General features: G+C 35.6%; 1 protein-coding gene across 2 annotated transcripts in view; it reads left to right on the top strand.

Annotated features, from left to right (window-relative positions):
- Window positions 1–14,214: 14,214 nt before the first annotated feature.
- Window positions 14,215–27,173, top strand: part of RB195_020934 (uncharacterized protein) — a gene marked incomplete at both ends in the record, with an annotated part of 58,077 nt that continues 45,118 nt past the window's right edge. For both annotated transcript variants that reach the window (XM_064189492.1, XM_064189491.1), the window contains one exon: window positions 14,215–14,327. In XM_064189492.1, the coding sequence (XP_064045372.1) occupies window positions 14,215–14,327 (113 nt within the window). The remainder of the gene's footprint in view (window positions 14,328–27,173) is intronic.

Genomic DNA, 27,173 nt, shown 5'->3' on the forward strand with positions numbered 1-27,173 from the left:
TTTTGTCTTAATGCATATTTTAATCTTTATGTTTTTTCCTCATTTTAAAGTAATTTCCATGTTTATCTCTGCAGTGCAGTATTTTTTAATATTAATTTCCTATATAAATCCTATAGTATAAAGATTTATATCCTATCCATTACAGTTTTGTCATTTAAATTACTTTTCATTAATTTCTGAAGAAATTATTTCTGCCTATAGGAGAACCCTCGGTGAAAGTTTATTCATTGCGAGGAAATATCTGAAAATTTTCGGCCTACTTGAGAAATTTCAAGAGATTTTGTTTCCACTAGAAGAAATTTACCAAAAGGAAGGAAATTCCATGTTCGCTCATCCGCCACGACCCTTAGGGTTCATCGTATTGTTTGTTCTACGTCTATGTACACGTGTGATCCGCCGACTTTTATGGTTTATGAGGGGGAGGCCGTCATAACCTCCGAGCAATCGTTTCAGTCACACTGCATTGCAAAAATATACGTTTCATCCTATTTCTGGAGAAAAATCCGGAACCCTCGGCGTCATTCCCACTTTTTTTCTGCGTCTCTTAACTCAACATCTCTAGAACTTTTTTAAAAAATCTTTCACCAGCACATTTTCTACGTATATTCTTAGGTTTGCTTAATTTGTCGCTTTTTTTTTCGAACAGAACTTTTTCTGAACTCCTGGTTCTCTTAAGGATTTTCTGAAAACACATGACAAAAGCGTTTAACCCTAAATGTTTTCTCCATTTTCCACACATAAACCTATTTATTACACTGTCCTTTGCGGAACTGCTGTTCGAGTGTTTACGAATAATTGCACAATTTCTGGAAGCGGAATAGTCCCGCGTCTGTCCTGATCTCGTCCGACAATGCAGCTCGGCTAACGATCTTGTGGTTGTAACGACATAAAGAGCGCGAAATCCGCTCCAGTAGAAAAATTGGTGCGAGTACACCGGGGTTTTATGTGTGCGCGCCGTGTCTGCAACGAAACCCCACTCACTCGTGAGCCACTTCTTCACCTACTCATCTCGTGATTTTCCACTGAATTTAGCGGAACTAGCGCAGCATAATGATAGGACCACTTTTTTGGTGCCTAAAATTTCGACACGGGTAACCTGTAGTTGATGGGGAGAGAGTCACTCAGTCGGGCACTTATTTCTTAGCAGATTTCTGGAGGTACGCCACTAGATCCTTGCTCTAAGACTAATCCTCAGGCTCTAAGACCTAGTCCTAGAACATTTATGACATCTAAGGTAAAGCTACTAAAAAAGAAAATGAGGATAGATCTTCCAGAAATAAGATCACGGTTGAGTGTCTCTGCCAAATTTAGTGGAACTAGCACAACATAATGATCGATCACTTTTTAGTGTCTGAAATTTTGATTCTTCTGCAAATAATTTGTTTTTTTCTTCTTCGTTACCCTTAAAATATCAAAATCTGTCGTTTTATTCTCCATTTTCCCTATCACCTCCCTCTTATTATTTCTTTTGCCTTCTGACTATCCTGCAAAAAGAAAGAGTTGAATTCTAGGGGGAAAAAACTCCGAGATTCGGAATATTTTGAATCATTTATGAAATCATAAGACCTATTTTAATCGCGTATGACATCACTTCCACATCGTATTCGTTTCCCGACATCGAATTTTTTATTGTTGTTTCCACTACACGTTAAATGTAAAATAACGTCATGCATCTTAATCTTACTGTAGACTGAGATTTCGTGACGGGAACTAGTCAATTCCAAATTTTTTTTTAATGAAATAAAGTGGATTACTTGCAGTTTTGCACAAATTATCAGGTCCTCAGCATCATGTGATCGTCGAGCAACAAAATCACCTTCACGACTTTCGAAAATCTTATTTTTCTTTGATTCTACCGGCAGTCAAAGTGGTAGATTCCACTGAACTGGAAGTTGCAAGGTGGTGAGTTAGAGATTAAGCTGCGGTAGCTCCGCAAAAATTCTCCATAGTCTGAAAGAAGGGACTTTCTTCACTCTTCTTTCTTCGAGAATACTCTTCTTTTGAGAATATAGGAGAGCAAAGTGCCAGTGTCTAGGAAGAAAACTTTCAAACACCTGAAGTGGGACCCTTGTGCGGCGCTGTTGTCCCATAATTTATTTCCATTTGGGACCTTTCTCGGTGTCATTACGAAATTACGAGAAAGCGCCCCGTAGACCGTCGATACTAACTTCACCGCTATCATTGTTGAGTACCACGAGGAGTTCGTGGCTCCGGTGCCCTTGCACTCCGGAAATTCCAGTACAAGACGTAAGTGTGCACTTGTGCGTGTGTGTGTATTTGTGCGTATTTGTGTGTATATGTGTGGGCATACGTTCCCGTGCAGTAAAACAAGCAATCAGACGACGATGATTCGTCTCCGGCAACACCACTAATCCACTACTGGATCCGTCTGTAGTGAGGTGTTGTAATTTTCTTCTACGTTTTTTTTTTTCTCTCCCCATTTTGTACTCTAGTAAAATCGACAATACAATTAGTAGTTTTCTGTGAGGAACAGGCTCTGACGCTGTGTTTTTGTGTGATTTTAAAGGAGAACAGCCGAAGATCGTTTGTTGGTTTATTACCGCATTAAAAATTGCAGTATTCTATTTTTATCTTCGCAGGAGAATCGCCTGTCATTTTTTTTTTGAATTCAGTGATTTTATCTCATCTTCTTTATTTGGATCTATTATTCACAGGTGTTTTATATAAATTAGATTAAACGATTAATTTTAGAGTAGTGATTGTAACAATCACTTAATAAGCTTGATAATTTTCAATAATAATTTTGATAATTTTAATTTAATTTCTTACAATAATTTTGATAATTTTTACCATACATCTACACATAAACCTCGTCCTGGAAAATGTTCCTGACGCTTTCCTATTTCTTCTTTCACTTTTATTTATTTATACACCTTTTCTGTTTTTTTTTTCTGTTTTTTTTTTTGTCTATAGTCTTTTCATGGAGCCAATGAGGGATGAGAATGAGCCCTAAAGGCAGGACATAATTTTTTTCATATTTTTTGCCGGGATGAAATGCACGTGCCAGAAATGCATGAAATACAATAAAAAAAAGTAAAATGTGTCGGAAATCCTCCTCCTGGCACTCCATATTCAAACTGATCCCGAAATTACAAATGGAAATGAAGTTTGCGCACTTTTTTTAAAAAAAAAAAGAAATACTTATACACACTTGCAATAAATATATCGAATAAAAACAAATAATAACGGCAAATATCTCTCAAAACAAACGCTTAGAAAACTTATTCTCAAAAATCCCACTTTTTTTTTCGAATAATCCACGGTCATCTAAGCTCTACGTGAGGACTTGTCCCCTACTTTTTCCCTTCCATCTATCGTTCACTCTTATCGACTGTGTCATTTTTCTTTTTGTGAAATAAATTTAACGTCTACAAGATTAGTTCCGAAAATCGAGTTTTAATTTTTTTTTCTCGGATGTATGTCCTTCTTTAAATGGATTACTTGCTTTGTATCCCCTATTTGAAATCAAATTGAAGTTGCTTTTCTGCATGTCTTGGTTAGAAAAGAATTTTTCTGAATACGATGGCATTGTTTACAACTTTATCCAGGGATTATTACAACTGCAAGCCGTACTGTACTGCCATTGTCACTGTATTTGTCACAGTTATTCAAAAATAGTCTGTAAACTTAAACGTTATTTCGAAAACTTTAAATTTTTCACATATTTGTGCATTTCCAGGCTCGCCACCACAGGTTTACCTTGCTAATTATAATTAATTACAGGTAAAATGCAATAATGCAAGGATGTAAAATTTCTAGCGAACAAAAAAATTTATCCTTATACGAAATACATAAAAATTTCTAAAATATTTCAAAAAAAATATCCTTCGTTGTTTAAATTGAAAATTAAAATTAAATTTTCCTACTTAAATCTCTACCTCTTCTGCTTTTCATATTAACTCTTTCGCCTCCTTTCTTATCTCCGTAACTTTTATTTGCCTTTTGATGTTTATGTTTTGGTTGTTGTTAGTGTTGATGTTTTGATTCCTATGATGTCAGTTTGAGTACAGTAAATAAACAGGAAAAAAATGAGGGAATAAATAAATAAATATATCCCTAGATTCCTTCATATACGGGGACGAATCAAAATAACTGTTGTATATTTTATTTTGGTTCATTGCAGAAGGAATCAGCGTGGACTTCAAGTGACTTTTTTAAGAAAAAAATAAAGGACAAATAGACCAAGTGTAATTGAACTAACGGTGTAAAAGCCTATAAGGATGCTAAATTAACCGGGAAAAATGAGGGGAAAAGTTTATTGTTAAGATCAATTTCGGAAAGAAGGCTTAGGCTGCCTGTGGTTATTAAATACTATATAATACTATGTAATGTATAAACTATAATGTTAAAATTCTTGAATGAATAATAAACTGAATAGGTAACTGTCGCATTCAATCGCCATACTTGAAAAATTCCCGATTATTTTCCACTCGAGAGTTCAAATTCTTCCACGAGAATCTGTGTTTTGTTTGATACGAATGCGAAGAAGCTGTTTTTTCGTGTTTCTGGATTCCCCTAATCTAGTTTTTAGGTTGTTTAAATTTTGAATGGTTGTTTTCTTCATTACTTCTACCATAGAACACAAGAACACTACCGTTTACACAGCCATTATAAAAATCATTTTAAAAAAATCTAGACGTGCTCCACTCTGCAAACTATTTATCCAAACTTTAATTTTCCAGTTCTAATTTTTTTTTTTTGAAATTGCTATTCATCATTTTTTCTGATGAAAAGTTTGGTTCTTCAAGTAATTGATCCTATATTGCTTTAAAATTATTTATTTAAAAATTTTTACACCTTCCTTTAAGACTTTCCATCTCCAGAGAAGAAAATCATGAGCTTCTCTTTGTACTACTGAAAAATTTTGTTTATCCGACTATAAACGGCAAAATTTCTCCCGGAAAAGCTGTCTTATAGAACTCTACATAATGTTTGCTCCTGGACGATTCCACATCGAAAGAACTAACAATGAAGAACTCTCCGATTACGTTGTTATCGATCCTCATTACGCATTTTACGCTCCGGTTGATGTCCAGATTGTCATTCGATCTACCTGTTAGCAATGCGCGCTTAGAGAGTGGGTCCCATTTCCTTCCGACTCAAATCCCAAAAGGAAATCCATGATTTGGAAGGGATATACGAGAAAGCTGTGCATAGTACATATTTTCACTTTCTCTCCGGTCGAACTCTTTTTTTCCCGAAAATGATTGTGTGTTCGACTAAGAAATCAACGGAAGAGGCTTTGATCCGTTTTTAGCGGGACAGATCCAGGATCCCCTAATCATTTAATCAAATAGGGTTCGGGTTACGGAGAGAGTCAGTCGAGACTATGGAAGATAAATCAGAAATCTTGTCGTAGTTCTTGTTTTTTTTTCCCTGAGCTTATCGGATATTTTTCGTAAAACGGCAGTAAAAAATACATTAGTCCATTAAACCTGCAACACTAAAGGACTTATTTAACGGCTATTTGCTAAGAGCCAATGAAAAAACGAAAAAATTCTTTAAATTCTTTTAATCCATGTCACTAAGAGGAAAATAGGAGAAAAAAAAAGTCAAATACTCCTGCCAGTGATCTTTTTAACGCATTTAATAAAGGTATTTGACACCGTTTTTCTTATTCTTGTTTTTCTCTTCTTTTTTTTAGTGTGTAATTTGCACAAACCTGTATTTCTTCATGAAAAATTTTGGTCAAAAAGCATGTTTTATTATTATTATTATTATTATTATTATTATTATTATTATTATTATTATTATTATTATTATTATTATTATTACTATTATTATTGTTATTGTTATTGTTATTATTATTATTATTATTATTATTATTATTAATGTGTTATTTAAATTTTATTATTTTAATTTTATTTGTAGTATTTTAATTTATTTAATACTTTATTTTATTGTTTAATCTTGTTTACACTATTTTAATTTTTACGTATCCATTTATCAGATTGTCCTATAACATTCATTTATTTTGTAATTTCAGATGACACCTGGAATTCCAAGAAACCCATTTACGCCAAATTCTTTTGCTGGTGAAATTTGAAATTTTCCATATGAAATTAAGTGTTTTATTAAAACTTCCACGAAACCCCGTATGTAGCGGATTGAAAATGTTGAAAGTGAAATTTTCCCGAATCCAACAGAAGGTTAAAGTCATGCAGAAGCAATTCCCGATTTATCTTCGGTCATCACTGACTGAGCTCCTCTGTTGAGCCAAATCCTATTTGATTAAATGATTAGAAAATCCGGAATCTATTTTTATAAAAGCGGATTAAACCCTCTCCCGTTTGATTTCCTAATCGAACACACAGAACTGATTTCTGAGGATGGATTTAGCTCTTTGAAACGTAAATAGTCAAAAGTTTTTCCTACGACGAAACATGTCAAATTTTAGCACTTGGGAAAAAATTAAAAAATTTGTCATTTGAATAGTTAAACTGGCAATGATCGTATGCACTTGTTGGGTTTCACTGACATGAACTGCACTCAAATGACACAATTTTTTCCCGAACGGTAAAAACTGAAATGTTCCGTTGTAAGGAAAATTTTTAACTTTTTTTGGGACAGAAGTTAGTACGGGTGTTGTAACCTTCACATGATTTATGAATTTCTTATTTCTTAAGTTTTTCTATTGCACCCGTTTAGTGGATTTAGCTTTTCCGCTTACTCATAGTGCGTATATTTACTTTTTTGGGTTTATTCCTCTTTTCTTTTTTCCTTTTCTGCCTTTTCGCTCTTCTTTGCACTCAGAACTGGTACTTAGTAAAATCGAAAGTAATCAGGCCAAAACCTCTGTGAGAACTTCTCGAGGAAATTATCTACAGATATTAACCTCTTTTCTTGACTTGCCCGTGATTTTTATTTACTAATTTATGGATGTTCATCTCGAAATTGTTCTCATTGCTTTCGTTCGGCTTTATGGCCTACCTCATTCCTTGCTTTCGCCACCTCTGTCTGCCAAAAAGTTGTCGTCCCATTGCAGTTTTCTTCTTCGTGGAAAATGTAGAAAGGCGATGAGTTTTCTTTTCCTGCTTAAAGGGATTCTAGGGAATCTTTTAGACCACTTAGGAACCCATCTGCTTAAGAAGATTATTGGATTGCATATGAGATGTTAACTCCTCTATCCGGCAACTCACGAAAGTTAGTTCTCGCATTTGGAGTGCGAGAATTTGAAACAAAGAGCTGATCTGTTCCGTGAGAAGTCACAAAAAGAACGGTTCTTCCTTAAGAAATTTGATCTACATCTGTAGATGACTTACCGATTATTTGCACGAGTTTACTATGAACTCATGTGTTTTTTGCTAGGTATGGTCATGTTAAAAATTGCGGAGTATTTCTAATTTGAGACATTTTTAATAGCTTGGAAAAATTATTTTGAAATTTTTAGTACATGCACACTGCGGCTAACTTCGTGATTTAATAATTTTCTATTTGGACTTTGAAAATTTTGGTTTCAAACAGAATTTTTTTCTTTTCGAACTTCTCTTCTTTTTTATGCTTTTTTTTTAAAAGAGAAGTCGTTTGAATAAACACGAGTCGATCTTTCAAAATCTCGATATGTACATATATTTAAAGTAAGTTTTTTGGAGTATGGTAAAAACTTCCTTCTCTCCTTTATTGGCTATAATTTTCAGCCTAATTTTTCCCTTTTAATGGCGCATCGAAATCTTCTCGTCTCCTTTAGTGTTTTGTTTTTTTTTCTTGAAACAACTGTCGGAACGATTTGTCGGGGGGTAATTTCACCGTTGCCCCATAAAATCGCAACAAAAACCTTGTAACCGTTGTCGCTACACAAATAGAAACGGTTCGACCTGACATACATCTTACGTATACATACCTTTAGTGATTGAATTTCTCACGCTTTGTTTACATATAAACATCGCAAATTATAAGAACGTCTTCGTGATTCAATATGAAAGCGAAATTAAGGTCATCTGTACGGAAAAGTTCTTTTCAAACAAGTATATAGCCAGTAAAATGATGATATTTTATCGGATATATGCGCGAGTTTTTTTTTTTTCGTTGGGAACATCCAGGCTCAAGTACTTGTTCCTAAGAAACTGCTCATGTTGGACTCAATATATTCAGAAAAATCATAATAATCGTTCGAATGCTCGTTCGAATGAAAAATTTATGAATGCGTGGGAAACTTAGTGAGATTTCGGAAGAATTATTTTCCTCCCTCCGCTTAGAAATGGAAATGAGGAAAACTCGAATGTTTGAAAATGTGAGCCGATTGCTGAGCGACCTAAGTTTCGCACAGTCCAAAGATCAAAATTCGTCCTGAAATTTCACTTTTTGGAAGGATTACGGTCTTTTGAAACAAAAAAAGGATAAATTCTGATTCGCTTTCCGTAGCTCCTAAATTAGAAATTTTCCTATAATTTTGTGCGAGGAGTTGATAGTTGTGGGGTACTGTAATCGTTCATGGTACTGCTCACAGACGATCAAGGGTTCCACTGTGTACCTTGACCACCAAGTCAAACCCTCAGGGATTTCGAGGTCTGTACAGCCTTCATTTATATTTATCATCCTTATATATCCCTTTTATATTTGTTTATTCATCTATTATATCTGTTTTGTTTTTATAAATTTTATTTTTTTTTCATTTTTTATTATTTATCTATCTATTTATCATTTAAGTAAATTACATCCGTCCATCTTTACTGTTTACATATGTCTATTATTTGTATTTTATCTGTCCATTTATCTTAGTACTATAATAAATATATATAATAATATATATTATTATATATAATATTAAGATATTAATGATATTATATATAATATAATATATTATTAGTATCCTAATATAATATTAAATAAAAATATGAAGCATAAATGTGATTACTCGCAGGCGTTGACCCATTCGCTGCTGCAACATGTGAGTGAGGTATAGGAACATCCCTGAAATCATCCCAAAAGAGGATCGTTCCCAGGGAATCATTATTTTACGGGCGCTTTTCCTGATCTAGATAGCGTACCTCAGTCATCCGGATACGTATTTCAAAAACCTCAGTGACAGATGTTACTTTTTTTTTGAAAAAAAGTCACTTTTTATGAGAAAAAATTAAAAAGCTATGGGAGTAGCTCACGTATGGGTCGAACTTGAACCCGATCCACCACACAAAGTGGCGCCATCCAGAAATTTTTCGAGTATCACATGTGTTTTCCGGCAGCCCGGAATCCCATGTCATCCATCCATGGCAGATATGAAGGTGTATTTCTTGAATCCGACATCATTCTTAGATTAATACACAGGCGCTTAAACTCCTAGAGACCTTCAGGAGATCATTGTGGGATCAAAAATTTGGAAATCCTATTGATAATGTATTTAACTTAACATATTGTAGATTTCCTAAGCGATTTAAATAAGGGAATGCTAATTTCGCTGACTTCAAACATTTCAAATCTCAGTACCGTTAATTTTTAGAGAGCTTATGGTGCAATGGGTGAATCGAACAGTTACTGTACACCTTAATCCTAAATCTTACTGTAATTAAACTTGTCCAGTGATATTTACAGAATTATGGCTTCACTATTTTTTCAAATGAATTTCATTTTGCGCATTCTGTAATGAACGAGTCCAAGGCTTTCAGTAGCGGAAAATTGGTAAATCATCAGGTATTCTTTTTCCAGACTAAACTTGAAGTTAAATGGTCCCTTTATCACAGGAGGATTATTAAATACTAAAGAGGAATTTTTCAGTCTTATTTTTTTTATCATAATTGACTTTTAAACTAAATTTTAAATTATTTTTTTACTCTTAAATTTTAAATTTAAAGACTACTCCAGAAAAATAACTGCTTCCCTGTTCCCGGGATAATGTGTTGCGTAGAATGAAATTCATTTGAAAAAATAGTGAAGCCATAATTCTGTAATTATCACTGGGAAAGTTTAATTACAGTAAGATTTAGGAGATTAAGGTGTACAATAACTGTTCGATGCACTCATTGCACCATAGGCTCTTTAAAAATTAACGGTACTGAGATTAGGGGAACCCGCTTTGTTGCTTATTTTTCGCTTTAGGAAACCAGGATGCTTCACTCCTCAGAATATCAGGATCCGGTGTGTACTATTGCTATATTTCCTGGAATTAGCTCCGCACAATGGTTCTTTCCACACATACACACATCAATCTCCCTCTAGTAGAGGGTACTGAAAATGAAAAACTTTTCCTGGAGAAACATATCGTATCGCGGTTAAATTTAGCCTAATTGTTAGCGTCGTTGTTGTAATTTACACCTCTACATACATAGTACATTTTCTCCCAACTCCGAGTTAGTTTTTCGCTGGAAATGCTGGATCTTTTTTCCAGTAGTGTACAACTGACTGATGTGATACTGCTGGGATCTGTTCCACTATTTATCGCTTTTCTCCTCCGTTTCTCCCCAAAACAACCATAATTATATCAAATGTCGTCAGTAGAGGTCTCGAAACTGGTCGCTTCAATTTGCTGACCTCAATCCTAATAGAAGCTGATCGACAATAACGGCGGCGCGGTCGTACGTAGCGTAGCGTTCGTTGTCGTAAGCGTACCTTGTACGCGTACATATGACGACACGTGCGTTCGACGACGCAGCAGACTACATTGGTTATTATTGGTAGTCCAGGGGAATCGCCTCGATTCCGCAACTTCTCTGCGCTGCGTCGCACCACCGCCAACGCAGAAAACTTTCTCCTCTCGATCTGATTTTTCGTCGTTCCTCGAGCAACTCTATCTGTTTGTCGTAGTGCTTGCGTAATCGGTAGCGAAGCAACGTGCGCCAAACACTTCACCATCGCACACCGCTGTTTGACGAAGAAATGTGAACCCGTTACCGTTGTTCGAGATTTGTGTTCCAGTGCTCACCTTTGATCTACGTTTCATCTATTTTTTCCTCGTACCCTTTCAGAAAGTCGGTGATTCGTTCCGGAGCGCGAGATGCGTGAGAAGTTTTCTTTTTCCAGGATATTTTCAGATAAACTCGTCTTTCCCTTACGGCATGACGTGCTTAGAAATGCTTTGAGTTTTCCAAAGCGGTGGATAGTCCGGCGGTTTTTCCAGTTTCCTCTCTCTCTCTGCTCGTTTTTTTTTTTGTTCTTTTATCTCTTCCTATCGACACTTTTCCGCTAACTGACCAATCTTCATTCTAAAGGCTTAAAGCATCTACAGCAGCCTTAAGTTTAAAATGTTTCCTCTCATCATCACTTTCCACTCATTTCCCCTTTTCTGGACCCAATTTAAGAAATTGGAAATTTACTTCAGATACTAAGCAGCCACTTGGTCGTGTTTTTTTCGCATAAACTCTTCAAAATCCTGATTTTTCGAGAGAGTCTGTATGTGGTACTCATCGAACTTCTATGGTTTCCTCTCAAAAGTTTTCCCTATTTCTTAAAGGAAAAAATCTAAGAATAGTAATAAAACAGTAATCTACAGTACAATACAGTAAAGCCTCCTTTAACTTTTTATTTTAAGCGAAATCTTTCATAGTATTGATTCTAACTTAAAACATCAGCTCTAGTGTATTGTTTCGGAATTTCTTCGACTTATGATCAGTTCAACCGCAGTAGTATGCCTTCTAGAATCATTTTTAGAAGAAAAATCTCATTTTTCGCTACTTCTAGCGAATCACTGAACGTGTAGAGAGTTTTCTTTTACTTTTACCTATTTATTTATTATATTTTTTCGATATTCTTGGCTAAATTATGTGGAAATGGTGCTTTGACTAACTATCCGCTTTCAAATCGAATTTAAAATGAATTCAAAATTTAGGTAAATTCATTTTCCGATCGAATTTGTCAATCGATCGAATTCTACCAGCATCAATAACTAGAGAAATAGAGAAAGACGAGTGTTTATAACAATAAATTCTAGAAAAAGCTTTCAAAACAACATAAGAAATGATTAAAATCCTAAAATAAAAAAATAAAAAAAATATAAAAATAAAAAAATAGAACAAGACCTAAAACAAACGAAACCTAAAATAAAACAAATTCTTAAAAATGGCTAAAATAACGGAAAAATACTGAGAAAATATCCAAATTTGCCTCGTCATAACTCTTTCCTGAGGTTTTTCAACACTTCTAATATATTTTTTATTCAGTGGAATTTCTCTGCTCCCCCCTCAACTCGTTGCATCATTCGCAATTTTTGGTGTATTTCTCTGTTATTAGTTTTTATTGACTTCCTGCTCGATTCTCGTTTATTTGCGTACTTTTTTTTATTGGCGCACTGAGCAGTTAAGCCGGTTAATCCTTCGAATATTGACTGTTCCTGTGAGTATACTTCACTTTGCGTGGATATCCTTGTATTGTTCCCGATAATGATGAGAACCAGCTAATTTCTCGATAAATTTTAGATCTAGTTTCTTTTTTCAGGATTTATTATCATTTTATACAGTATTTCTCTACTTTTACCTGTTCTTGTTTGCCTTCTGGAGATTGCTGAAGGACCAAAAACTTCAAGATCCTAGTGATAATGTTTTTTTCCTTAAAATATTGTGGATTTCCTAAGTAATCTTAGTAAGAGAATGCTGATTTCGCTTATTTTTCTGTTTCAAATGTGTTTTCAGAAACGGAAAATGGTAAATTATTAGGTACTACAGATTCTAAAAAATTTTTAAAAAACCCACAAAAACACCTATTTCGGAGCAAATGTCTTAGATTTTTTACTCGAAAAGTGCTCAAATGTCACGAATAAAATAAATGGTTCCTCGTGAATAACCAGGAAAGGATTTTTTCCAAAAATTCACTAAAATGTGTTAATGAAATAGGTCAAGTACGTGCCCTTAATTAATTAGTTGGAGTTTTCGGATTATTTTTGGTTGAGTCACGGGAGAATCCTTTCGAGTCGTCCTCGCCTCCCTCTTTCTAGCGCTTCCATTAAATACTGTAGATTTTTTTTTTGCAGATTGACCTGCTTTCATGTGAATCACGAAATATCATGTCTTATTAATTATTAATTAATATTTTAGGTATTTTGACTTATTTAATTGACCATTATTATTCAATGAAACTTTTTTTAAAAAAAATAAATCCATTAAAACCATTATTCAATTTAACCATTATTATTTCACTATATTAATTTAACTATCCAACTATTATTTAATAATTTTACAATTTAACAATTTATAATAACTTAATGTACTTTGTAATTTATTTCTATTCTATTTGGATTCATTCCACTCATCCATGTCCATGGTCCTCACTGAATTTTCTGCGCAGTCTCATCCAAACTCAGAATCCAGGCGTCTCCAAACTCCTCTGTATTTTTCCTAACTCCTTTGAATTTCCCTATTGTCATTAATCCCTCATATTCGTATAATTAAGCCCATTTTATTTCGTTCCAAAATAATTTCAAGTGAAGTTTGCTTCAGTAGATTCTTTTTCTGATAAAATTTAAGAAATTTTGGCAGACTTATGCAGCGAATCTCACGAGAGATCTATTTTGCAGAAATTACACTACAAATCCATTTCTGGATTATTTTTTAGACAAAATAAATAATCCAGAAATGAAATGAAATAATAAAATATTTATTTCCATGAGACTAATTTCTTAGTATAGTAAATCATTTGTAAATTTTTACCGACGTTCTCTCGAAAATAACTGAAATCAGCATAGTAGTGAGTGGATTTGACCTCTTCCATAATTCCCATTCCGTCAAAAAATGAGAAAACCTCCCTAGTTCACACTTCAGCTCCAAAGAAACCCCTTCATCGGACGTTATTATGGCGCTCGGAAAATATCCGCAGGGCAGTTATCACCTCAGTTGTGTTACACTGTGAATTGTTGTACTGTATCTATAAGTACGGATACGGATGTCCTCTCGGTCCTGACATATCCTTTAAGCTTCCAAACTCACCAGAAAATCTTTCGATGATTCTATGGTGTTGATGGTGGTTTCATTTCATTTCGTGCATATCGGACCGGCAGTTGTGCAATGTAGTGTTGTTTTTTTCCGTTTGGAATGAAAGTACTTTTGAGCTTTGAGTGGCACTCCATGAGAATGTAAACTGGATTGTAAATAGCGCCACAGAACAATGCCGTCGATGTCATTTTACTGTGTTCTCATGTGTTTGATGGTGTTATGGTTCCTTTGCTTTTTTTTCTTCCTAATCTGTTCATTTATCGCATTCAATTCATTTTATACTTTATTTTACGTTTCTTTGTAGGGTTTATTTTCACGTTATTTGCTTGTGATCTGCATTATGGCTACGGATAATCGATATTCATCACGTCGCCAATATCGTTCGGTTGCATTCGGCACATGGAAAGTTGGCGGTGCACGAATGAGCATGGAACCACCAAAATTGGAGCAGAAGTGAGTTCAGTCTCCTTTTTTTCTGTGATTATTCCAATTGTTGCTTACTTTAGAAATCGTTCTTGAAAGAATTACACTCATATTTCAGTGGGGGATTTCCGGAATTTTTTCTTTTTACTGGACTCATGCTTTGGCTATTTACTTTAGAAATCTTGCAGAGTTTTTTTTTCCCCGCTTGCTACCAACTACTTCGTAATCGCTTTTTTTCCAGTGATCATTGTTTTTCTGCAGAGAATTTCGATTGGACTTTTGTGGATTATAAATACGTTATAAAAAAATCATCTTAAAAAATAATACTTACAACAGTCTAAAAATATAATGAAGAGAAAAAGAAACTCCGTAATAATCAATAAAAATATATAAAATATATTTTAAAAATACAAAAAGGATCTTAAAAAAATTATGCTTCTAATAGTCTGAAAAGGCAAGAAAAAGGGAAAAAAACACGGATTTTAGATGCCTGAACAGTACAATTTTATGACTTTGCTGATCTCTGACCCAAATCGATGACCTCTCTTATCAATGCGCCATGCGGGTGGCCTCCCAGCCGTGTGGTCCTGATAGAGCCACCTACGCTTTTGTGAATGAATGTTCGATTTTTCTTTCTTGTTATTGCTAGGTTTTCGTTCTTGTAGCCTATTCTTATCATCTAGATATAAGAAGAAAATCAATCCCATTTTTTGGAACTTCCAGAATCTCCCAACATAATTCTCCTAGATTTGCTCTTTATTCTGTTGCATAATTACTACGTTCTCACCTCATCTCCTATTTCTTTTTTTTTTAATTCAATTTTTTTGTCAAATTTTCTGTGTTTTTTTGAAATTAATTTCATTTTTTTCTGAGGACCAGCAGATCAATAATTGGCCATATCTTCACTTAAAAATCTTGTATCGATGGGCTGAAGTATCAATATTAGAAAAATCTGAAGCATAATATTACAAAATTAATTTTCTTAGTTTTTTTTTCCAGCACTAGCCCTCTGTTTTTTTTTTCAAATTCTTCCATTGAAAATAAGTTGCTTAGTTCCAATATAATTTACCCACTAGCTTTGTTACTATTCCTTTTTTGAACTAGATACTTTTTTGTAAGCGAAAACTGTAAGTTTCAGGATAGTGCTGGATTATCTGAATTTTCTTCTTATATTTTTTTCCGTGGAGCGAATCCTTCCTGGTACACTTTTCCAGGAAGAAAGAAAGAAAACACACACACACACACACAGCTACAGGCTAAGTGCCCTTCATCTCGTAAAACTTTCCAAAGTGTTGTTTTGCTTTGCCCGACGGCCAGTACTAGCAGCATCATGTAAGTGCATCATCAAAGAAATCCGCATGTTTTAATAGTTTCCGAGTTCTTCGTGTACAAACAACACTCGAAACACGAAATCTTAACCGGATATTCTGGATACGGTAAAGACATTTTCTTCTCTCTCTCATCTTATTCTGTTGCATTAATCATTCTTCTCGTTTTTCTCATGCTTATGGAAAGAAACTGGTAGGAAATCGCGTCGAAGTTCCGTTAGGATGAACTTGTTCTCTTATTTTTGGAAGACAAAATGGAAAATGATCTCTTTTTTTTCGTCTCTACATTCCATTCGCTTTCTTCTCCCCTGTTTTCATTCTTTTTTAAATTTGTTTTATTCTTGTTATTATTTATTTGCTGATTATTTATTAATTACTATTATTAATTACTTTTTATTTGTTGCTATTTATTTTATTTGTTTTTATTTTTCTAAAATTTTTTCACGGATTAAAAATTTCAAATTTTCTTCGTCTGTACTTTTTTATTTGTCTAGGAAATTTTCACTGTTTTCATTTACTAGGATATCCATGGTGGATGTCGTCATCCTAATCGTTGTCGAAGATCAGCAAATTCCTCAATTTTTCCTCTACCATTCACCATTCTTCCGTCATTCGTTTCCGTATTTGTTACCGGAAGTGAGCTCTGGGATTTTTGCAACTTATTTTCTTTTTTTTTCATTACCACAATATCGGATGGATTGAGTTTTAACGGGCTCTTGGAATTATCCATCTATCATTCCTGAACATCTTACGCCTTACTTAAGGTGACCCTGAAAAAAAAAACTTGTCCTTCTTATCCAAGAATTTAGGTCATGATCATGGTCACAGTTTTCTTGTCCTTTAACAAACGAGAATGAATTGTTGGTGATTCGTTGAAATCCAAAGACTTCCACCCACCCATTGAAGGAATGCTGTAGTGAAATTCAGGCAACGGCGACAGTTACGGGTCATTTCACGGGAAGTGCTCGCGCACGTACACATACGCATATACGCGCACGTACGTGCTGAATATGCTAATAGTAGTCCGAAAATGGTAATTAGCGCTCGGCGCAGCTGCGATGTTTAGGGAACTGGTTTTCGTCACAGATATGGGTCATTTGAGTCGAACTTTCGTGTTGTCACAATTTAAGCTCCGCCCATATGTGGCGAGTGTGTGAGTGAGTACGAGTTCGATGAGTTCTTCGTGTTTCAATTAGTGTTAGTTGCTCGGTCGACATCATGGATTCCTCACCAGGGACTTAGTTTATTTTTCTTCTAATTTCTCTTCTCACGTTTTTTTTATGGAGCTTTATGTGGATACTGTATTGCTAGGTACTGTATTGTACTGTAGCGTTCCCTGTTAACTCTACCAAACTTCAAGATCCACTGTCCATAATGAGTACTCCACTAGGGTCATCCATTCTACTCAACGGAGAAAATGCTTGCAGGTTTTTGTAAGGATATATTTGTCTATTACATATTTTTGTATTTATTGTTTATTTACCACTATTTATTTACTATTTATTATTTATTTTTTAGTAATATATTTCTGTCTAATTAGTGCATCATATCTCTCATTATATTTCTTTAAAATTTCCAACAATAATTTCATAAGCACACCTAAAATAGTGGTCAACTAGTATGAATTCTTCTCGTTTTAAGGGATAGTGGCAGTTACCGTAGTATCTAGTGAGGAGAATTCGATAAACAACCTCAAGCAATAGCCAAAATTCACAAAAGTCTTTATTACGGCTAACATTTCGGGGTTTTCGCCTTCGTCAGATCCTGGAAGGTCGCAACGTTCGCAACGTTCGCAACTTATCCTCTCAAGAATCCCGAACAAGTCATCATCCCCAAGGATATTACACCCGGAAACAAAAAAACAAAAGAGCCTAAATCGTTGTGCTTACCTGAGTAGCCGCGTTGCCGTTGATGTTAGCTATGCACTCTTCCTTTCTATTCATTTCTGGACCTAGCTGGATTTATCCGAAACGTCTCTGGAGCTCTGCGAGCCACAGTTTCGGGTTCGTACGATAGGATGGTGGCAGCAATGCGGAAAGCAGCATTTTCGTGGCATTTTCTGCGATGAGTTCCGAGAAAGGTTGCTGTATTCGATTGTTTCATCCCATTTAGTAGATGCTTTTTAACGCGAACACACTTCTGGTGAGGAGTTTCTCCACATATTAAATAGAACGTCGGGGATAAGTTTTAGGCAAGTATCCATCTCCCCGACTCCGATTGAAGATCATCCAGAATACGCGAACCATGACGACGAGTTTCATGAGCTTTTTTTCCGCGACACTCATCCGTCATTCGGAAAACACCGATCATGAATCAACTCTACTCTGCAGTTTGCCCACCGGCGCCAGATGGTTGACTGCACAGGTAATTTGACCCCCCTCCGCCCCACTCCCCGATCGCATCAATCCTCCTCCCGTCAGTTCTGGTTCCCTGCCCCGGCTACGTTTAATCCATAACCTCATCGATTCATAAAATAATTCCACATCAAATATCTTAATCGAAGAGCTCAACGGTTCGAACCACGACGATTTTGTCCAAAATTTTCTTCTCATTCATTGTTTGCTCTTTAATATTCCTTGAAACATATCATATTCCCCTCTTCCACATTGTTATTTAATACATCTTAGCGAGTCACTTTTTAGAGGATCAGATTTCCCGGCTCTTGAAGGGAATGGTTTTCGATTTCTCGACATATTGGTGTTTCTTTCATGGTTTGCTACTCTTTAAATAAAATTCAAGCGTGTGTAAGGGAAGTGTAGAACTGTAGAAAAATTCCAAGACTTTCTTCGGGATTCTCTTTTATGTCGTTAGCTCAGGTCATCTAGAAACTTATTTTCTAATTTCATGTGTGTGCTTTCTGTCTGTCTCTCCCTGTCTGATATTTTTAACTACAAAAATAGCTGGAATTAGATTAGTTAGGAAAAGCTGAAAAGTGGTTTAATAAAAAAAATAAGCAGCAGTTCAAAAGGTAAAAGTTAGAAAATTAAAAAAAAATCAAATAGGTTGAACTCAGCTGAATTAACCAAATATCTCGGCAGCTTTAGATACAGTTGCTCAAATGCTATTCATATGTTATCAGAGTTGATTTAGAGTAGCTCGAGGATTTTTCGGAAAAAAATTACATGAATTTATTTTTCAGAAATTTCCCGTTTTTTCTTCTCGTTTCACTATCCGTTTCACTGTGGAGAGCTTCTAGAAAACTTCTATCCATTCGAGCAATCGTGAAATTCTGAGTGTGAAAAGTAAAACTTCCCGATGATGTCGGATATCGCGAATGTCAACCGGTCTGGATCTCCTATGAATGCGAATTTCAAGTATTACTTCTTCGAGTTATTACTTTTTCGACTTTCCAGTTCTTCGCAGATGAGCAAAAGCGGCACTGCACGGCACCCAAAGTTCCGGATCGAACTCTCGAACAGAATCTCCAGGATCTGCTTTAACCAAGGGCCTTAATCAGACGTCGTAAAGCTCCGATGGTCGACCTTTGCGCTTCAGATCTTCAAGGCTTTCATCTCCGCCACGAAATTTAGTGAACCAGCGCCGCATCAAGCGTTTGTCAGTGGTGCCTTCTCCGAGAACAAGGTTGATGTCAGGAGCCGTCTCCGCCGTGTTTCGACCAAGTTTGAATTGGAACAAGAAGATCGCCTCGAAGTTGTACTTTGTCGCCCCGAAGTTGCACTTTGTCCATGTGGGATAGAAATGCCTCTAAAAATTTTAAAATTAAATCAGGAGCAAAACCGTTCTCACATCTGGATAGAGCGGAGAAGGCGCTTCAAAACTTTGTATAACTTCACGGGAAGTGAACAAATATTAATCAGAGAACAGATCGCTAAAATCGATCTGAAGAAAACGGGGATTACTTCCCGAACAACTTTAATACTTTTTAATGACTTGAAAGTGAAGGAACGAGTAACCGTTTGAGTTGATCCGGTCCCTATTAAGCTATGTATTACAGAGCTATGAGTTGATCTATTGCGCTGCGGAGGAACAGAACCTGTGAAATCGAGTCTGAACGCTTTTCACTCACTTCTTCATAGAAGTTTCTCCGAATCTATCGAACTGTGAAACAAAATGGTTCAAAATTATATTTTTCCTGAGAAATTCTCGAAACTCTCTTTTTTTCTCTCTCTCTGGTTAGCCATAATTCCAGTTTTGTCCGCGCTTTCGCTATCACGTTTCTATGGCGTTTCCGGATGTAATGTCATCCGTAAAAACGTTTTTTTTTCTGTTTCGAGGGCAACCATAAATAGCGTTAGCTATTCATTGCCAGCTAGCGTGACGTCGTTATCGAACGTCGTCTATTTCTCATAGATTGAGGTTCGTTCGTATGTGTTGTTGGTTTTGTTTGCAATGTCGTCGTTCGTCAAAAACGTGGATTCTAGGAAGAATTTATGATTTATTTGGAATTTTCTCTCAAGTTTCGAAGTTTTCCCGAAGTTTTGCCTCATTTCATAAGGTATTCGCTCGCCTACTTACTTCGAATTCTGTTAATCGGGCATTAAAAATTTAAAAGGACACGAAATATTTAAATAACCGGCGGAGAACAGAAGACGTCATCTGCTAAACACCACGCTAAGAATTTTTCCTGAAAGTTCCCACAACCGCAGAGCTTCCAGCAGGAACTTCAATTATCCAGAACAGGTCATCCGACTGCGTATTTGTCGATGTCGTACACCTTTACGCGGGCGCAATTTCCCTGAAGATCTCTCAGAACCGGCATTTATAAGAGTACAGTTAAGTAGAAATACGTTTAGTACGGTCTTTTTTTCCACGTAGGACGGACGATGCTAGACGTATTAGTGAAAACGTTGGTGTAATTACGTCCAGTCGTTTCAATCGTATACTCTCATTGAGAACCAGATTTTAGTGTTAGCCAGTTGTAGAACAGATGAGAGATTGAGATGAGGAGGCCGAGTGAAAGAGTTCTCCTACTCCTGTTACTTCTTATTCATTCCTAGTCAATTAATGTTTTCCAAGAATTTCCTGCAATTTCTCTTCTAAGGATTTATTGCGATCTTCTTTTATCATCTTTCCGTGAGTCCGCAGGCTGCTCTGATTTTCTCGTCCCTTTCGATTTTGTCCAGGATTTGCCGGAATTCTTAATGGTTTTTTGATAAATGGCACAGATTACCATCGTTAGTGAATCCAGTAGCGATGTACATGATCTCGAACTGGATTTCCTGACATATGAGAAAAAAAGAACTGCGAAAACTTCTACCTGTTCTTTATCAGCTCGACTGTGATTTAATTTCTTAATCATTTAATTTAATCGTTTAAATTTTTGATTGATTTTGACATCTGATTTCACGTGAATAACTTTGCCCACATAGAACTATTAGTATATTATTTGAGAAAATTAAAGGAAATAAGGCTTAGATTCTCACATTCTCATTCTTTCTCCTTCTTTTTTCTTTTTTTTTCGAACAAACACTTTTTATATAATTTTACACCTTTTTCTCGCAAACAAGAAACAAAATTTCTTAAAATTTCCCTCAAATCATCAACTCTTACTAGTAATTCAAGCAAATAAAATGAAATCGATAACAAGCTGAAACGTCAGGCAAGTAAAGGATTCCATTTGAAACGTCGTCGCAGGCACACTATTAAAAATATTATTAATTAAATATTATCAAATATAATATAAATATGTATAAATATATTAAAATAATAAAATTAATATTATTTGGAAAAATTTTAGCAGCTAAATCCACTCGAACTTCTCTAATTCCTCTACTCTGAGCCGACGCTTTTGTTTTCGCAATTAATTTTCCTATGTGGCGCAAATGAGCGGAAAATTCTTTGAGATTAACTTTCAGGAGGATTAGGTCATTCTCTGTTCAGGTGCACAAAATGTAAATAAGACAATATAATATAGATAATAAATATAAATATGAACAATATAGATTTTTGTATATATAATATAAATATTCATAAGTAAATATAGATGTAATATAATAGAAATCAAATATAAATAAATATAAATACAATAAATACAAAATATCGGTAAATATGAAAATCCTGAAACAAAATTGAACCCCTCGCAATATTTTCATATTTGCTTCGTGTTGTCAGGCGATATTATCGGGTGCGCAAAAACTCGTCCACGCATAGCTTATTTGTGGCAATTTTAGGGGGGAAGTGTTAGATATCCTGCATAAATTGTCCTCTATGCATAACCTGTTCGGACGAATTGTCTGTTTTTCGATTTTTGCACCACGTGGGGGTAAATCGTGGAAAATATCCATCCATGACCGGATGTGGAACTCTGCTCCCTCTCTCTTTTCTCAGCACACTATTTTCTCCTTTTGTTTACCATTGAAATAGTGTGTTTTCATGAGAGAGAAGAATGCAGAAGGAGAAAAATTATGGATTATGGCCTTTTGTATTGGATATTATGGACTATATGGAAGCTGACTATCGGTCATGCGGTCCCAAAAAAATCTGTATAGGATTGATGAGTTATGTAGCTTTTGCCGGCGGCACAACTCATCATGTCTCTGGATACATATATGTATGAAAAGTGAGGTAAAAATTATTGCAGCTAAAAGATGTCAACAGAAATTAACCTCATCCGTCAGTTCACCTAATTTGAAATATTGCAGCAAATGAATGCATTGACCTTGCGCAGGCAAAAAAAAAAATTCCCCGCCATTAATTTTCAAGGCGAACTGAATTAAACGAATTCCGTTTAGTTCACTTACATTCAGTCGTACAAAAGGGCAAATTTTACTGAGAGCCTGAAAAAAATTGACCGACTGTAGATACAAAATTATTGTAGTTTGGAAAAAAAATACTATACTAAAAATCGCTTTTTAAAAAAATAACCCATGCGCGAATAGAAATGACACCGAAGGGGAGAAAAAAGGATTGATAGGGGTTTTTTTTCGTAGAAACTGCGTTAACTTGGTAAAAGTACGTACATATATTATATTGTACTTTATCGGATTTTCCCATCCTTTCTTGTAAATAATCCACCATCGTGGCTTCTTTTCATATCGGGTTTTTTTTCTGAATCCTTGCTTCTAACCGACCATTTTTATGGATGATTTTGTTCAAGAGGAGCTCTCCACCTTTTCTTCAGGAACCCTCAACGCTTCCTCCTTCGAGCCATCCCTCGCTCTCGTCTCTCTGTTAGCATAAGCGATTAAAATTCAGATAAACATACGTTCTTCATTGTAGTTGAGGAGAAAATCTTGAAATGTCCTCCATAACATTTTTCGACTCGCTATCTGGTTGAGCGGAAAGAAGTGGTGAAAGTGGAGGTGATTGCCTCGCCACTTTTCAAACACACTCGCCATCCTTACACTCCTGTACGGTTCTTCGGAATTCATTGACCATTTTTACGTGTTATTAATTCGTTTCCTACTGCACCTCATTTTTTCTTATCATCTTTTATCCTTTTGTATTTCACAGTATAAAGACAAATAATAAATACAAATAAATAAAGGTGTATATAAGTCGGGAGGGTACAAAAATTTAGCAAATCTCTGGATTATTTCTGTTGTAAAGTGAGTAAGTATTATTAATACTCTGGCACAGCGCTGAATTTCAGCCGAGAGTCCCATGCTACCACCATTCCATCGGTTCTTTTTGATTTTGTAGTTAAGAATGGGCCTAAAAGGAGGGTTTACACTTTTTTCTGTGCTCGTTTCATTTTTGTTCCGGTAGAGGAAATTGTTATAAATGGAATTCTTAGTGGTTGTTTTTGGGGCTTTTGAATTTTTATCCTGATTCCAATAAGAAAAATAAGCAGAAAATTAAAGGATCAGGAGGTCTAATAATTATGGTTACTTTGCTATGATGCAAAAATCGCTCTGATCCTTTTCTAGGATGAGAGATATGGTGGGAATTATAACGAATACAGAACCACGTTGGTTGCGTTTCTTATTATTTATTATTTATTATTTCTATTTATTATTTATATTACATTATATTTATTATTTTTCTCGTAATTTTATGGATGCACCTGCAATGAGACCTTTCGGATGGAATGGTGGTGCCGCCCGTGAAATCAAATTTGAATCGAAATTTTCCTCGATCTGTGTTGACCTTGAAGTAGATAATAGCAGACCTTTGTTCGTTCGAAGGTTTACTGTTCGGTAGATTGGTGGGTATACAGACGAACATATACACCCCTATTCACTTCAGGAACAATTCAAGGATTTTCAAATTCGGCTGGTTTGACCTTGACGTTAAAGAGATCCGCGCCTATGTGTATCCACACGTACCCTTATCTCTCCTTTTTTTTAGCCTAAAGAAACATTAACCGGACGTGCCGGCTGTGACGTCCTTGAGTCCTCCTCATCGTTGAGGTTCGAATAGAGTTTATTCTTCTAAAAGAGCGCTCTTTGATTCCCTATGCGTTTATTTGTGTTCGAATAGTTAGACGTGGGTCATTAATTCAATGGCATCAAATCCCTTGTGTGTGTGGGTCCCTATCACATCGAATCTAATGACCCATAGGTTTCGGATTTGAAGCCATTTGGTCATTACGCCCGCCACTGATTCCCACATAAACATTGTGCTTTGATGCTCTTGGCGGCTCATGAAAACATCCGGGATCCGGGTTTACTCTTGCATTTCTCATTTGAACGCTTTCTAGCTGTTTTCTTGATTGAAGTATAGCAGAAAAAATTTCTTTTTTCATATTTTTTATTTGTTTGATCAATTTATGTGAAAAAGAGAAAGATCGGAATAAGAGGAGTTTATTATTCAGTTTAATAGAAAATCAAAATAAAAATACAAATACAATAATAAATAAAAAAAAACTAAAACTAAAGGAAAGACCTAGTTAAAGTGACGAAATGCTGGAAACACTTTGAATTCTGGAATGAGACTAAAAAAACAGTCAGAAACTCGTTTATTCGCTTCGACCCAAATCAGGATATTTTTCTATCCGAATGAGGGCTCTTTGCATGGAAAAAGTTGCACTCTACAAGAAAAAGACCGTCGATCTCCTCTTTAGCTCTTAGACTCCAAATTATTTTCAAATCTTTTGGAGGTCCTTCTTTTCCAGGAAAACCAGAAAAACTTGGAAGGGTTCTCGTTTTCCTCACCATCGCTTTTCGCTTTTTCTCCAACTTTACAACCTCATTACTCGTTTCGAACAGGTTTCATTCTAGTTCTTTGCAAATCTCAAGGATAGTAGTGAATCCTGAAGAGCAGTCCAGATCAGCTCTACAGTAATCCGTCAGCAAAACTTTCGTTGATTTCAACCGTTTCGTCGTTGATTTATGTCGACCAGACGCTGAAGTTTTCCTAAACGGATATCCTATCCATGCACCTCATGTAATTTCCCTAGATTTTCCGCAAATTATACCTTATCGGGGGGACGATAATCCTTAAGTGCTCTGGACTCAAAAACCCCGGAGTTACGTCTCCACCCTCATTCAGGCGCCCCCGATCAAGCCGCCTTCCCTTCCTTTCTCAAAGTTCCTCCCCACATCTCCACCCACCCACCTCCGCTCATGAGCAGCATAAACGATAAAATATCCAGGCCTGTCTTTTAATGACATATTAATGTCCCACTTTATTTCTCTTCCTATCTCTAATCTCTCCGTTTTCACAGCGCTCTTTTTTAGGCCTCCAAATGGGCCTGTGCCTATTTGTGATATTGACCAATGTGTATTCTGTGGTGGCCGTTATGATTTGATTCAGCTTTGGTCAAAGATCTTTGATCTTTTAGTACGGATTTAAAAGAACAGTGCAATTTGATTTAAAAAAAGGGAAAATTCTGGAAAGCCGAAAGAAAATGCGCGCCCAAAGCGATTTATTCTTCAATAACATTTTAGTGGGAAATTTATATAGGATTTTCCGTAGAAGTAGAATATTTGTCTTTGTCTGAGTTGAGAAAATATTGGTTGAATATTTTTTTTATTTTTTAAATTTTTATTATTATTAATTATCATAATAATATTACTATTATAAATTATAAATTAATTTATTTTCATTTATTCTTTTATTTTCCATAAATATTTCTATTTTTTGTCGACTGATAGGTCATCTTTTAATTTTTAATAGAGGTTTGTAGAAGTTTTTCATTTCATCATGAGAGTTTTAAGAGGATTTCGTAGGAATTTCCCCCTTAGTTCGACTTATCTCACTTAATCTCGCTTCATCTTCTCTTTGTCTGCAATTTTCCGTCATTTACTAAGTGTGTATGTGTGTGTGCTTTTGCGCATAATGCTTTAGACAAGCAGCATTTGACCTGGTTGGCTCTTTTCACCATCTGTTTCGCTATTTGATGCCCCTCTTCTCCTCTCCTCTCGACCCGCGTCGAATTTCGCACCACGCCCAATCCCTCTCCACCTCATTTCAACATACGTAGCGGCTACGTAACAACCATCGCTTGCGCCATATCAACTTTTTTTTTAGAATAGCTCCTTCCTCATTCCTCAGAGTTGAAAATCAAACTGTGAAGTTTATTTTTGTAAGAATTTTTGGAACCGGACGTCGCCAACATCCGGTCCATGTCCCAACGTCCCAGCATCGTTCACACCTCCTCAGCATTTAATGTGTCGTACACCTGTTGTTGACGTGATGTCGACGTCGTCCACCGTGGTCGCAGCCACCACCACCGCTGCCGCCGTCGTCGTCGCCGCCAGGGGGGCTGGTGTTGATATTAGTAGTTATTTGCCCCCAGGCGTCTCCTTTCTATTGACAAGCACTTCTGTTTTGACTTCACCCAAGAGGAATTATCGCCACCATAAACACAACGGGATTTTTCTGCTGTTGGCAAATTTTCGTATAGAAATGTTTTTAGCGAAAACTCCTCAACCTTCTGGAAAAAGTTTAGCTTTTAGGTTTCCTATGAATGAGTTTTTCTTGCGCTTCAGTAGGACTTTATTTTTTGGATTGACTTTAGAAGGTTGGAGAAATTTTCAAGCGTTCCCATATTTCTGTTTTACGAGGTTCTACGATTTCATGTGAAAAAAATATTGAAATAATAAATAATTAATAATAAGTAATTGAAATTTCTCATAATTTAATCATTTCTCAATTCTGGATGTGAGAAAGCACAATAATATTTTTTTGTCCTTTTAGTATATCTTTGAAAAATTTTTTGTACTTTTTTTTTGCGTGAAACTGTTGCAGTTAAATTTTCGAAACACTGCAAAATTTTCCAGAATATAATTTGAGAATTTTCCGGAACATATGTAGTCTATTTTATCCGGGGCTTCAATTCTTTCGAGAGATGCAAGCAGTTCCTGTTTTTTATTTCCGGAAATTCTCATTTTGCTTCTGCGCACCGTTAGTTTACACGATGATGTCAGTGCGCACTGAGAACGCCGCTGCGGGAAGGAAAATAAATTACCAACGCACGATTTTCGAATATTCAAGTATTCGAAGTGAATTAATATTTGGCAGTGGGTCCACTGCTGCGAACTTTGTATCTTTCTATCCTTAAATAATCTGATTTTTGATGTGAGATTGCTAGAAAGCTTATGTTTCCATTCGTTAATATTTTTTCCTTATTTTTATTATTTTTTTATTTGCTTTCAAATTTTTACCCAATGTGTTTGCTAGTCGCAATCCTTTTCTATTGCAG

The sequence above is a fragment of the Necator americanus genome, chromosome II (genome assembly GCF_031761385.1).
Source record: "Necator americanus strain Aroian chromosome II, whole genome shotgun sequence".
Classification (NCBI taxonomy): Eukaryota; Metazoa; Nematoda; class Chromadorea; order Rhabditida; family Ancylostomatidae; genus Necator; species Necator americanus.